Source organism: Sardina pilchardus, chromosome 12, assembly GCF_963854185.1.
Source record: "Sardina pilchardus chromosome 12, fSarPil1.1, whole genome shotgun sequence".
NCBI classification, from domain to species: domain Eukaryota; kingdom Metazoa; phylum Chordata; class Actinopteri; order Clupeiformes; family Clupeidae; genus Sardina; species Sardina pilchardus.
In genome coordinates, this window is record NC_085005.1 from 8295983 (window position 1) to 8310656 (window position 14674).

A 14674-nucleotide genomic window follows, 5' to 3' on the forward strand; every position below is an offset into this window, starting at 1 on the left:
GCACAGAGAGCATTCATTTATTTAACTCTTTATTTTTCTGGCCCACCCTCCAGACCGGGCCTGGTAGTGTTGCTCACATTGCTACCCCTCCAGAGCCGGCCCTGGAGCTGGGTCATGGAACTCGAGTAGCAGGATGCAGATTCAGGAAGTGTCCTATGGGCCAGAGTGAGGGATTTCAATTGTCCTATGGGCCAGAGTGAGGGATTTCAATGGCTTTTTTTCTGGCTGCTATAGGAAGCCAGCCGGAATTTAACCCCGCCCCCAAATTGGAGGTTGGGAAATTCGGTCTGGCCTTGCTCCATTGACAAGTTTCTACGCTCCTATGAAAATCAGCTGACCAATCAAATCATCCAGGCAGGCTTTGTTCCATGATGGAGAGATAAGCAATGGGGTGCCTATTCATTCACAATGCCTGAGCACACTTTGGTTGATTTTGTTTACAGGAAAAAGCATGTTGCTTGAGAAGCTAGATGTTTAGATGGCACTATCAAGTCTGTTGTAGAACATATTGACACCGTTGGCAGCTTAAGAACTTAAGAAATAAACAGATGTATTTGTGGAGAAAAAAGATGTGTTGTCTGCTGTCATTACAGGATTCATGGTAGGCTATTCCATTGCTCTGATTGGTTAGGTCTATCCAATTGTGTGCAGAGGTAGTTTTCCCCTGTAGCGCCTTTTCCCAGTGTAACGTTACAGTTCTAGACTTAAATTCTTCGTTGGCTATAGGTCAGGCTAAAGGTCAGACTAAATAGAACTTGACCTTGACCTGACCTAGTGAATTGCAGGCTGAATTGAGTTGGCTACTCAGGCTAATAGGAAGCTGGGTTGGTATGCAGTGTTCTGAAAAGTTGTGAGTTCAATTCCCAGCTTCCACTGTTGTACCCCTGAGCATGGCACTGAACCTCAATTCTTGCAATCACATAAGTCACTTCAGATGAAAGTGTCTGTTAAATTAATACATGTAATATTGTTATCTGCACTCTAAAAATGGGTTCTTAGAGTGCTTTATAGAACCACACAGGCTTTAAAGAACCCTCTGATGTACTCTTTAAAATGGTTTAAAGACCCATTTAGGGGTGCCATATGAAGCATAATAATAAGCATAATAAAACTGTTTTGGTTCTATAGCTTTATGACACAGCTTTAAAAAGTGCCATCAAGTCTTACTGAAAAAATCCAGAAGACACTTTAAAAAAAGGTGCTATAGTATGAAAAAATGAAAAAAAAAATCCTGAAGACACTTTAAAAAAAGGTGCTATACTATAGCACCTTTTTTAAAAAGTGTCTTCAGGATTTTTTCAGTAAGACTTGATGGCATTTTTTCAAGCTGTGTCATGACAAACATACCATGGTAGCGGTCCTTGATGACGTTATGAGTAGTCATGTTTTCTGGTGGGAATGTGTTTCCTGATATACCACAAATGACCTGATGAGCTACTTATCTACTGATAGAAATGTCAGTGAGTCAGAAAAGGTCTTATAGAGGAGGTTGCTTTATTTTATATTAGATATGACAGCTTATATGACAGTTTATCATATTTTTATATATTCTGTAAATAGCCTGTTGAAGCATTATACAATATAATATCACTTACAAGTTTTGTGCCCCTCATATATCTATACATTTGTGTCCCCTGTTTTAATCCCATTGATCCATGGAGATAAGCTTTCTTGCCAGCATGCATCCCAAAACGTGCAAGGCAGCTGATATAGAAAATTTCCACCGCCACTACAGGAACAGAACATGAAACTATCTCATGGCTTGGAGGAAAGAGAAATAATGACTGAACTCGGCTCTGCTCTTATGGAGCCTTTATTGAACGTGCTTTAGAGGCTGAAGCATGTTCTCTGATGGCACTGTGGCAAATTCAACTACAGTGTGTTGCCAGCTGGAACACCTCGAGACCACCTGTGGAGAACGGTATAAACTCTGTTTAGTACCAACCACATGACATCCTGCACTTTCAGCTGCATTGTCACATAAAGCACATGCATTTAACCTCTGCACTGTTACAATTTAAACAGACAGAGTTGTTATCCAACCAGACAGCATCGCACAAAAATAGGATTATATATTTATATACATAATGTATATATGTGTCCTTTCTGTAGAGTAGTTAAAATGTGTTAACTTTGTACTTTAAGCACACTACAGGGAGGATGACGTCATATCTTGTGAGTTCGGATCTCGAGGCATAAATTTAACTATGCTGAACTTGGAAGGTTGTGAATTTCCTCGTGTTCAACTTTTATAAAGCATGAACTTGCACAGGATTCGTCGCCTCCGGTTGTTTTCTCCAAAATTGTTGTCCTCAGCATAAAAGACTAATATGGGAGTACGTACTTGCTCGACTGAAAGCCTACACCAGATTTCATGTCTTGACACAATGAAGGCCTGTTTGGCAGATAATTTGGTCAGCAAAATGTATCCCTTAGGTTGTAGTAGGCAGTAGGCTGCATCGTGAGAAAATGCCAGAGAAGAAGTAGGCTGTTTCAGTCAAAAATCAAGAAATTACTGTTTTCCTCACCCACCTTCTGCTGTCTGTCATGTCCAAGAAGGTTCAGCAGACTCTCGTTGTGTTGTTGTTAAATGTTTATCGGGGGGATGCTGATTACTTTTATTATTGATGTTACTGATATAGAAATGGGATGAAACGGTGATGGAGACAGACATGAGAAGAAAAAAGAGAAGGGTGCCCTCCATCAGCGACAACTAAGGCGTTTGAATTCCAACATTGGCAGAACATATTTCACACGTGGGAGGACTGCTCTGCCTGGTGTAATCTGTTATTTACCCTATTTTGTCCTAAGACTCACGAGAGAATTTTGCACCGATGCCAACGCATGCCGAGGGAAATATTTCAAAGGAGAGAAAATAGAGAGACCTTTATCAAAATGTAACGCAGATCAGGCCCAAAGCTATATCAGATATTTGTGATGACTATCAAATATAGTTGTTAAAGTCACAGCGCATAATATTAGAACTCTTGCCCTTGACTGAGCAGGGAGAGAATAATTTGAGAAATCTGACACAAATCTTAACTTCACCAGCCAAGGTGAAAAGGGTACTTTTGGTCTAGTTCTCTGTCAATGAAACTTTAACAATATGCCAGTTTAATTTTTGTCTTTATATAACTTGTGCCACATACACAGAAAACAGACACAAATAATTGGGCTTTGGTTATATTTACACATTATACATATCTGGGAGAATTACTACAGCATGGAACTGCTACCTCAAGAGAAGAAAAATATATGTTGGGCATCATAAACATCACATACTGACTGTGCATGCTGAGGATATTTAAAAAGCAAAGTTTCTGTAACTCTCTGTTGTATAAATGGCCTGGTACCTACACATACCCTACATATGAGTAGTTAAAGACAGTATAATGTAGAAAAGGTGTCAAGGCAGACAGACCTAAAGCAGGAACAGAGTATATCACCAGTTCTGTTTGCTCCGTTCAGCTGTCCAAGGTTTCGGTAGAATAGCAGGGAACTGAGAACCACTGCTAAGCCGCTTTTCTGCTCATGGTAAAACCCCAAATAACCACTCAAACCCTTAATGCTCTCTATCAAGGCCATATGGCCACCCTGTACCACAATACTATTTTATGAGGTCCAGAGGAGATATGAAACAAACACACACACACACACAAAAACACCTCATTGTGTGAATCAGAGATACGTGCGCTGCTGTGGGCACTATCCACATGGTATGGCCTCACTGATACTCAATCATCACTGATGCATAATGTCTTCAGTGTGGTATCATCTTACTTCATGCTTGATTGGTTCATAGGTCCCAGAAACTGAATATTTTTTAACTTTCCACCAAAAAAATATTCATGTGGGAAATAAGCACTTGAGCGTAAGTGTGGGCTTGTTCACCTTTATGACAACCTCGTGAACGTGTATGTGTGTGTGTGTGTGTGTGTGGTTGGGGGGAGGGGAAAGGGGGTTTGGGGGTTGTGCAGATTTTCTTATGGTAATTTGCAGGGTGAAATTTGGTGGAATTTTTGAATGAATTCATAGGACCATCTGAATGCAGCTGCTGCCATAGTTGGCTTCACAGCAAGGGGAAGCACCCTATTACTGAACCATGAAGATAGACAGAGACAGAGTGATGCAATGAGCAGCCATGGTTTATCAAATACTCTTTATTGTAGTATACAGAAGATAGTTAGTCCCTTCTATAGTTAGTATAATCTTCATTTTGTGTCTATATTGCGTCTAGTACATTTATGATGAAGGCTGTTGAACATTTTCTAAGCCAAAGGAGGGGTCATTCAAGAAAGCAAACATTTTACCAAGTACCATGCTACTGTCATCATGTCATAAATTAGGTTTTACCCTCTCATTGCTGTAACAACAAAACTAAACTGAACTTTGATTTTTTTAACAATCTGGTATTTTTCTAATGTTGCCATGTTAATGGCTGGGCTCAGCATTAAAAGGGGCATTGAAAGGGGGTGGTGTATCGTGAGTTTATTATACCCAGTCATAAACCTGCACAACCTTGCACTCCAAATCATGTAACAAAAATTATTCAGCTGCCATGATGCCCCTCACAATGAATTCTCATGCAAAGTTTCCACTGACCATGTGACTTCCAGTCTGGTGTCACTTACACTGTGTTTATCAGAAACCACATCAGACACAGCTAATTGGGCAGGACAGACTCTCACAAATAGTAGAGCACTCTAGAGAAAGTCTGCGGCAAAGAGAACGAGTGTGTGTGTGTGAAAGAGAGAGAGAGGGGAGAGAGAAAGAGAGAAGAAAAGAAAGGAAAACAGGCATTGCTCATTTACAAAACAGCGATCAGCGCAGCGATCGCTTCATCACCTCCAGTGTACATATTTGGAACGCACACACACAACACACAAACAGAGAGCCACTACGCACACAGAAAGCAGAAGTTAAAAGAGGAAAGCCGGGTTTTTTTTCTCAGCAACGAGGCTGGTATGGCACAGGGCTCTGACAGTAACGACACCAGCTACACCAGGTCCCCTTCTCCGGGCAGCACACGGGTAAGCGGCTTGTCTCTTTGCTCTGTTCCCAGTTTTAATACAGTTCTGTGCACTTTTCAGGCAGGTGTTTTTAGCAATTTAAAACATGCTGAAGTAACTGTACCCAGAAGGACTCAGCTATTTGTCAAAAGAATGGATGATGACAATATATTTTCATTATTAGTCACCATAGTGAAATGCAGAGAGGAGAGACATGTGCAGTTAGCTGCTCAATATATTTAACATAATTTTTATGTTCCAGCTTTACAAGTAATTGATATTTTGTTCTTCCTCTGAGTAGCCGCAGTTTTCCATCTAACTTTATGTGGTCCAGGTGACATGTTTTATTATAGCAGGTTTAGGTTTGATCTCTACCACAGTTTATGTTGTTTTCAAAGGCACGTCTGATGAGTCCCATTCAATAAAGCATGAAGTGCATTGATTTCAGTCCCTATCCTCACCCTGAATTCATGTTTTATCATGCATTTACTACACGTAGCACCTTATGAGAACTAATAATTGACATTTCATTACAGAAACTAACCTCGGTTGCACTTCTTGATTCAGTTATGGTCTAGATTGGGAAACAAACTCTATACCCTTAAATGTTTGAAACAGTGTGCTGCATCCCTCAGTCACTTCAGAGGGCATTAAGGCACTTATTGGCAGACCAACAACAGTTTAGCTGTGAACTGTTGCATGGTGACTGATTCAATGAGATACACCCTGTTTCAGGTCACTGAAACACCATTGTATGTGGTTTCAGAATAACTAAACCCTTGAATCTTGAACCGACTGACTTTTACTGCATAGAGATCTAGAGGTCCACGTACTATTTTCATGGCATATGCACATGAGGGTTTGAATGACTTGCACTAGCATTAGCAATACTATCCTGAAAGTGCTGGGAAAACAAATGAATACATTTCTAAAGCATGTGTGTGGGCCAGTCTGTGAGGCCCAGCAACTAATGCAAGTCTGTAAGGCACACTTAGCCATTTTGTTTGTTTGTCTATATATACTGACGCGAAACTGAAGCTGAATACCCGGGCAGTTCTTCATGGGCATGGGCAAAAAGCACAACCCAGCAGCGTCTCCCCCCTCTGTGCTCACACATGTACTTCTGTTATCTATCATACTGAGAATACTGAGGGAATTTCATCTGACCCATGTTTTGTGGACGCAGGTCCATCATACATGTAGTTTACGAGAAAAACCTCAGGTTGTTTCTAATCTTGTTTATCTTTCACTATCACGCAGTCTACACACAGCAATAGAGTCTGCATCAAAGACTGTCTGCATGTCTTAATGTAGGAATGTCTTAATGTAGGAAATAGCAAATGGATGAGGAGACCATGTGCAAAAAGCTGGCTACACCATCCTCATATGACATTGCTTGAAGTCATGTTTTTAAAATCCTATAATTCTGCTTGTCCAGCTACCATTGCATTAGGGAGAGGTTTGGACTGCTAGCAGAAGCGTGTGAAGAAAGTGTGTGTGAGTGAGAGTGTGTGTGTGTGTGTGTGTGTGTGTGTGTCTGTCTGTGTGAGTGCGTGCGTGTGTGTTCTTGTCTCATTGTATGTGTGACATGAGTCTGTAACGGTGTGCATGTGTGATCGCGTCCGACTTCACAGGGCTCCCAGGACGACATGAGAAAGGTGATGAGGAGGGAGAAGAATCGCATCGCCGCTCAGAAGAGCAGGCTACGACAGACCCAAAAGGCCGACAGTTTGCATTTGGTGAGTGACTCTTCCCCTCGTCCCCCCCGCAGGGTTTCTCTGGGAGCGTCGTACGGGATGATCAAAAAAAAGTCCCACTGCCCCCCAGGATACCGTGCCACGATGAATGGCCTAGTTTTTGGTTGAAAGGTCAAATGTCACACATGCTAATATCATCACGGGCATGATTCAGGGTTGAAGAAGTGTGGGTTGGAAAACAAGATACTATCAAATTAGAATATTACAAAACACAACACAGTGAATCTATACACTGACTACACCGAAACATGGAACGGGTAGTGTAGGATATTAGCCAGGTTGAAAGCTGAACGTTGGGTGAATTATATCAATAAATCATCAATGTAGAGTGTAAGAGGAAATCATCTAAATATTGACAAAATGTGAAGGTAGCTGGCATTATGATTAGTATTGTTGAGAATATTTGAAAATATGAGAAAACATTAAGAGACATTCAAGAATACAAAGCGATCGTTCGGTTGCAGTACAGTTTGCGGGGAGTGGTGTGTGAGGGGAGAAGCAGTTAGTCACCTGGCATCTGTGCAGACACCGCAAGTGATAACTGCCTGGATACAAGTCCATTATATTTACATGGTGAAGACTTGACCATGTGGCGATGTGTCATGGCTTCTGTTGCATTTCACACCCAGGATGTGGTGCGTGCCATCTCTGCCTCTCAATTTGGCATTAATTATCGTGTGTGGGTGCTTTGCCGGTCACCTCCAAATGAAAAAAAAAAAAAACTGAATTCTGCACAGAGGATGACTGATTCAACAGACTTTCTGCAAAATGTTTGGCACTGGTTTTGCTCAGAGCTCTCTCCTCTCCTGTTCTCGTTGATTCACGAAGGCCAACACGTGATAGGTAGCTTGTTGAAGACGAAAGCTGTCAGTTTCATTTTAACCTCTCTACACTCATTGACTGCAGTGTGGAAGGGTAGTTTTTCACCTTTCACTCTTCGAAGGGGGAGGAGAGATCATATCCGTTGACACTGAAAGCTTGCTTTGGTTAACTTTGTGGTTGTTGATGGGGGGGGGGGTTATTGTTAACATAATTATCTTTAGAAGGTACCTTGTTTTGGAGAAATATAGCTTAAAGATTGCATCATATATATACACATGTACATGTGCTTCCCCATTCAAATGAAAGTGGAAATGAAATAAGGTCACCTCCAGTGACATAAATGTTTTATGTCCTCATTTAAACTTTCTACCAGTCTAGTTTGGATCATCATGTTTTACATTATATACACAATGTTCTTAACCTTTTTTAACCAGACAAAGGCTTAGGCTATGCACTTTTGCTTAATGCAATTCTTGAAATGTCACTTTCTTGGAAATGTCGGTCCATTTCTCATCCATCTTATCAGTTATCATCTTGCATCATCCTGCTTGGCCAGATCATTCAATGTCATCGGGTGCCACTGGGTTTTGATGGTTTCTTTTGGAGTATGCTTGTGAGTCCTCTTGATAACTTTGCTTGTCTCACACAGTCAACATAGATACTCAAGAGGGAAATGCAGTGACAAAAACGATTAAATATATAGGGTTCATTATCAAAATCAGTTCAAAAGTATTGTGGGAAACCATCTGTCAAGGCAGACATACCTAAAAGATTTAAGAGATTTTAACTTCTGCATTGTCAGATTCACTGAGAGGTGTTGCATGACTACAAACACTTGTGCAACCATTCTGTAGTTCTCTCTTTTCTGATACTGATAGATAGCAGACTTGTATAAATTAGACCTGGCTCAGAAGCTGTTGTGCTCAGTGTAAATTTTTTTTTTTTTTTTGCGTGTGTGTGTGTGTGTGTGTGTGTGTCACCGTGTCATAGCCACACTTGATAAACAGGAAGCTGAAATTTCCCTCCCTGTGACATGTTTCCTGAGTTGTACTTTTTTCAAGAGAATTGGTTTTCTGTCTCATTCTCTCTTCAGCGTAAACGAGGCCTCACTGTAGACTGTGGGCCGTGGGCGCGGGACGGGAGGTGTAGTTCGTCATTTCTCGTAAAAGCTGGGCTGCAACCGTGGGCCGTATTTGGCTTTGTGACGCGAATGTCGGGGCTTGCCCAGGTCTATCTGTGACAGTAAGATTAAGGCCTGCACGTACCATTTCCCCAGGCTTCTATCACACAAACACACGCAGGCCTTTTGCAGAAGTTCCCCCCACACAGCTTTGTTTTTCCAACACCTTTGAGAACACAGCAAGGCTCCCTTAAATGCCACTAATGAATTTCTAATGAACTGATAGTTTCAGATTACAGTACATGAAACTTATGAATGTGATGATGGGCAAGTGCAGATAGTAAGATGATTTGAGGAGTTTCTGTGGTAAAACGGGTGCTAAATGGTACAATTTAAATCATTCCAATTAATCTTAAACTTATCTTGACATACAATAGTAACTAGCTACTATTACATAGTACACAGTACTATTACATAGTACATAGTACATAGCTACTACTTTACATAGATCTTTACATAGAATAGTAACTGCGAAGATACATATAGGATCATTATATGGGGACTTGTCCATATCTGTTATCTGACCAGATGTTAGCACCTTTGTAAAGCAAAAGTGTGAAGGCAGAATCTCTTTTCCATGACACATTTGAACCACCATACTTCACACAAACCAGGGCAGATGACCAGGTTTGCTACTGGATTGGAAAGGTTATGACTACTTAACCTACCTTTTGAGTGGCTATAGGACAACAGTAATAGCATTACAAGAATACTTTACTGCAGCAGACATTGCACTTGGCAAAATGCAAAAGACTCAATAAGGATTGATATATTAATGGTAATGGTTCAATGGCATTTTTTACGGTCAACTACATATTCAGATCTTTTACTTTATGTATCATAATTTCATCTTTAGGCTTTGCCTGTTCAATCAAGGGTCTGATTTTAGAGAGTGTCAGAAATCACTAACCCTTTTTTTCTTTTTTTCTGCATGCTTGTGTGTACATCAGGAGAGCGAGAACCTGGAAAAGGAGAACGCTGCTTTGAGAAAAGAAGTGAAGAGGCTTCGAGAGGAAGCAAAGTATCTGACTTCAGTCCTGAACAACCATGAACCCGTGTGCACCGGCCTAAGCTCGCCCTCGTCCTCAGATCTGCTCTACGGCGCCCACCACGGAGGTTACCACCAGCACATTGCAGTGCAGCACTACCCCCTCTGACCATGGGGTGGCGTAAACAAGTCATGAATGAAGTGTCACCTTTTTTGGGGAGAAGGTGAGGTTGGCGAGATTGAACTTTCACTTGGATGCAAAGAAGAGGCTTTCACAGAGCCACCTAAGACATTGTTTTGGATCAGTGTCCATCTCAAATTACTGGTTCCCACAACGTGACAGCTGATGAGTGTAACTAGTAGGCTAGCCTACTTCTGCAATTGAGAAAGCAAACCATGGTTTACAAGTTTTTACAACACAGGGAAACAAAGTGGTTCTCTAAATAGAAATGAATGTAAAAAAGCATATTATGTATGAATATAACTTTGTATATTGGACAACTTTTACACCTCGTGCAATTACGATTAATGACAAAATACAATAAGGCAAATATGTCACTTGTGTCTGCGCATAGTCTACTTTGGGTACCATTTGTGAAATATGTATAACGTGGCCCTTCAGTATTGAATGTAATGTTCCTTTTATATAGTCTTTGAAAAGATATCTAGTGTATCTCCTTTTTGCTGAGATTTTTAGTTCGCTATTCTAATCCACATTTTCAAATTCAGGTACTGATCTTAGAGCAACCTAAGAGAAATAATGTGTTCCTTCACAATCCTGGCGCTGTGAATGAGGGACAAACAATTGTGTCTCAAACCGGACAATTCTAGGCAATCAGCACATTGCCTCAGAAGAACAGAAGGATGTGATTTGATTGGCTCCACTTTGCGTCAGGTTGTGAACTGCCCATCTTTAATGACGAGCCCTTGCAATACAGTAGGCTGTGTTAAATTATAGTCTGAGCCAGCAAATTATTATTTCTAATGTTAATTTCTGTTTCAAGTTTTCAACCTTTTTAAAGTTCGAATGGAAATTTGCATAGATGCATCCTTTCACAACTGTTGCTCTCACGATTCCATATAAATAACTTAAGCCAATGTTGTTTTGAAAATGTTTGTGCTGTTGTTTATAAATGTAAGCCATCTTTGGAAAAGATTTATATTGTGGTGTACTCTTTGCTTCTTTGATTGCACGTAGAGCTATCCTTGGAAACAGAAACAGTCTGATAATGTAGAACGTTGGAGGGAAGGGGCTTTAGTGACTGAATCCGATTATAATTTTGCAATTGTAGGCCTAATGCCACATACGGGCTCTGGTAAATTCCTCATGGGGAAACGTTAGCCTGCAGTAGAGGGCGCTCGAGTATCACTGATTGTTCTGATGACGTCCCAGCAAATGAAGAGCCTGTTGAAAGCTGCTGCCATATGTCTGGGTTTGCTGGTTTCTTTGATATTTGCCATTGACTGTGAATATTTGCGAACATTTTATTGTGTTGGGCTGCAATATTGCAGATATAACCTTACTTAATTGCATTATTGCCTTAGGCCAACGTGATTTTTTAGGCTACCTTGTTGAAACAGGAAACGCAAACACTCTAGCCTGCGGGCTAGATATAATCCAACACTATGATATTAAGTAGGCTATGTATTAATGAACAGCATAGCCAAAAATATACAATCAAGATAATATCGGACTATATATTTTGAATATGATATACAAAATTATGCAGGGTTGTGAGATGACAGAACTTTACAAAAGGTCAGCTAAATAAAAATCTAAACTTGAAAGAAGAAGAATCTAAACTTGGAAATAGCCTATATAGGCATTTGGGACTTAGACCTACTGGATTGTAAGTGCAATTCATTCATTGAGAGGAGACACAATTGTAACAGGTCCTAATGCTACTTTAACTACACGGGTGACATTTCATTGGGTGAAATGCACTGATCACATGAGGTGGGACCACCAATACCTGGGTTACTTGTCATTTCGAACAAAGTAGGCTCTTGCCTTCTCTGCACTTGAAATCTGCCGTGGTTCATGATCAGAGGTAGAAACGCAGTCATTGCAATAACGCTCGATTTGATCGTTAACTTCCTATACCACAATGCGATAGCATACGAAATATGATAAGGGTTAGACGTTCTTCATTTACAAGTCCACTTGTCGAGCTAGCTATTAGCCATTGGCTAACCAACTTCTGCTTTTGCTGGCTCATGTGCCGACTGTGTGGTGTTTAAGTAGGCTGTCTAGTTTAAGTAGGCTGTCTTCGTCAACTTACCCGGGGACCCTAATGTTTTGTAGGCCTATACAGAGTTAGGTGTAATATCCACTTACGGTACAATAAGGTAGGCTACGGGTTTTCTACATCTGGTAGTTTTCTGTCACTGTCGCGACATTCTCCGAGGTGACTGGAAGAGAAAGGTAACTTAGCTAGCTAGACTACATAGCTCGCTAATGAATTGCACTAACCTCCAACAATTAACGTGAAGCCTTTGCCATGAACCTCCTTTAATTGCAATACACTACTACTGGAACTAGATATACCTTAGTAACGTTTACGTCTACATTTTTTTTGACGTGACTGACAGCCATAGTGTGGTCTGCTTTTGACAGTTGAGTTAGCTTATGAATGCAAGGTCTTGTTCTACTGGAGTTAAAGGCAGCCTATCCCACGTTCACTGTAAATTCACTCTTACAACATGAGCGGAGACAACGAATTGTCTGATGGCGACAAACATTATTTTGAAGTAGCAAAAGATTCTGAGAAAGACCCGCAGATTCAATTCATAGGTGGACCACTGCCTTTAAATGACATTAACGTAAGCGCTGACAAGAGGCAGCCAGCCACACGTTTGTACAAGAAACGCTGGCTTATAGTGCTTCTATTTAGCTCTTACTCTCTCTGCAACTCGTACCAATGGATCCAGTACGGAATTATCAACAATATCTTCATGAAGTTCTATGGAGTCGATACATTCACCATAGACTGGATGTCTATGATCTTCATGCTGACTTACATACCCTTTATATTCCCGGTTACCTGGCTACTCGACAAGAAGGGGCTGAGGGTTATTGCGCTGATAGCCACGGCTATGAACTGCGTCGGGACATGGATCAAGGTGGCTAGCGCACGACCAGACCTGTTCGCGGTGACCTTTTTGGGTCAGTTCTGCTCATCTTTTGCGCAAGTGTTCATTTTAGGAATGCCTTCGCGAATAGCATCGGTGTGGTTCAGCTCAGAGGAGGTTTCAACGGCCTGCTCAATTGGAGTATTCGGAAACCAGGTATGTGTCCATAATACATGATGCAATTTTTATGTTGGTCACATGGGTCAGTAACCTGGGTAGGCCTATACATCATCAGGTGCTACATCACTGCTGCGTAATTACGCACGCACTTATCGTAGCGTCGATTAGAACATGCTAATTGACAAATAATGACACTAATTTGACAAAAGTATGAATTATGCACATGCCTCTAATATCTAATACAAACTGTGATATACATATAATGTTGCTCTGTACGTAAAACATGCAAGTGTTTTCCTGTGAAATATATAATGTTAGCCTAGCCCTTAAAAGTAGATGTTAAATTATTGTAGGAATGCATAAACTACTCCGACATTGTGAACATATGCAAACACATTTACTCAGATCACACATTACTATCAGGGTCAACAGAGAAAGTTGTTGCAGCACCGTCTCAGATATTGCTCAGTTTCCCAATGTAGAAAAAAACATTAATTTCTTCTTGACTTTCATGTGTTTTACACTGTCAAAATGCCTTATAGCCTATTAGATGTCATGTTTGTACATTCATATCTTTAAGAGCAAAATCTTGTTGTAGGATGGAAGGCAACCATATTTAGACAGGCTATGAATAATACTTTTAAAAATAAGAAAATCGCTTCCCAGATAATGTTTGCGGCTGTAAAACTAAATATAAAGTGCTGAAAATAACATAGGATTTTAACAGAACTATTTCACAGGCCTTGGCTTTGGGGTGACCCATTCATGATAAGGAAGGTTTGAAAAAAATCTTAGACAGTGCAGAAGCAACCTTCTGGATTGACACAGAATGACCCGCAAACATTTTAGTAATCATCATTCCATGTGCACCATCAGTCATCCTATAATCCTCCTTACTGCTATGAATGTAATATGATAGAAAATGCAGACTTGTTAAGGCCTACCTTAGAAGTAAGTGAAAATCCTTTTTGCTGAGTAGCTTTAACTTGTGACAGGAGATGCCTGCTGGTGCTGACAGAAACTTTCTGTGGAAAGTGGCAGTGATCATGTGCATTGTTGCCAGTTTCCTGAGAGAACACTCACGTGCCAAACTGCTGAGTTTGATGTTTGGCTCCCCAATGGCAAAACTTGGGCGGCTGCCGGTGCTTGCTTGCTATATGCACAAACGGTGGACCCCCCAGTGCTTACTATATGCACAAACGATGGACCCAATTTTGTGGTGTTTCACTCAAAAGAGGGATACAATCCTTGCCCCTTTATATCATTAACTTGTCTAACTAAAACTGTGAAGTTTAACTATTAAACTACAAACAACAAGCTCAGTAATGAGTCACAGATGTGGACTGGACCAGACGAGAGGATTTAAGAATGAAACTTACTAAATTACCTGGCCTCAGTTATTGTAACATTTACTATAAAAATCACCCCAAGTTATCCATCGTGTCGGGTAATAGCCTACTAGATCAGGTGAAGGACCTAAGGTGTAAATAAAGTGGTAAATGTCATCTCTGACTGAACTGACTCAAATCTATCCTGTATTTAGAGTGTTCATGGCCTAGTGTTCCCCAACAGCTAAGATACTGTTTCTGATGAAGGAGAAAACATTAGCACAATCCCCATTATCAGGCTGATAGCCTGCTTGCATTGTCCTCTTTTGTAATCTTTA

The 14674-nt window shown here is 40.7% G+C and overlaps 2 protein-coding genes and 1 long non-coding RNA gene across 3 annotated transcripts in view; 2 read left to right on the plus strand and 1 right to left on the minus strand.

Annotated features, from left to right (window-relative positions):
• Positions 1-1485: 1485 nt before the first annotated feature.
• On the minus strand, positions 1486-14207 carry LOC134097352 (uncharacterized). Its single transcript, XR_009940914.1, has 3 exons — positions 13953-14207; positions 9679-9730; positions 1486-1909 (listed from the first exon to the last, which is right to left on the minus strand). It is a non-coding gene; the product is annotated as an uncharacterized LOC134097352 (long non-coding RNA).
• batf (basic leucine zipper transcription factor, ATF-like) lies at positions 4683-10910 on the plus strand. The gene is made up of 3 exons (XM_062550230.1): positions 4683-5030; positions 6644-6748; positions 9719-10910. Exons 1-3 carry the CDS (start codon positions 4965-4967, stop codon positions 9923-9925), a joined length of 378 nt encoding a protein of 125 aa, XP_062406214.1. The 5' UTR covers positions 4683-4964; the 3' UTR covers positions 9926-10910.
• LOC134097350 (heme transporter FLVCR2-like) overlaps positions 11745-14674 on the plus strand; it is a 28970-nt gene continuing 26040 nt past the window's right edge. Inside the window, exon 1 of the mRNA XM_062550229.1 lies at positions 11745-13044. Coding sequence (XP_062406213.1) covers positions 12460-13044 — 585 coding nt within the window. The 5' untranslated portion in view covers positions 11745-12459. The remainder of the gene's footprint in view (positions 13045-14674) is intronic.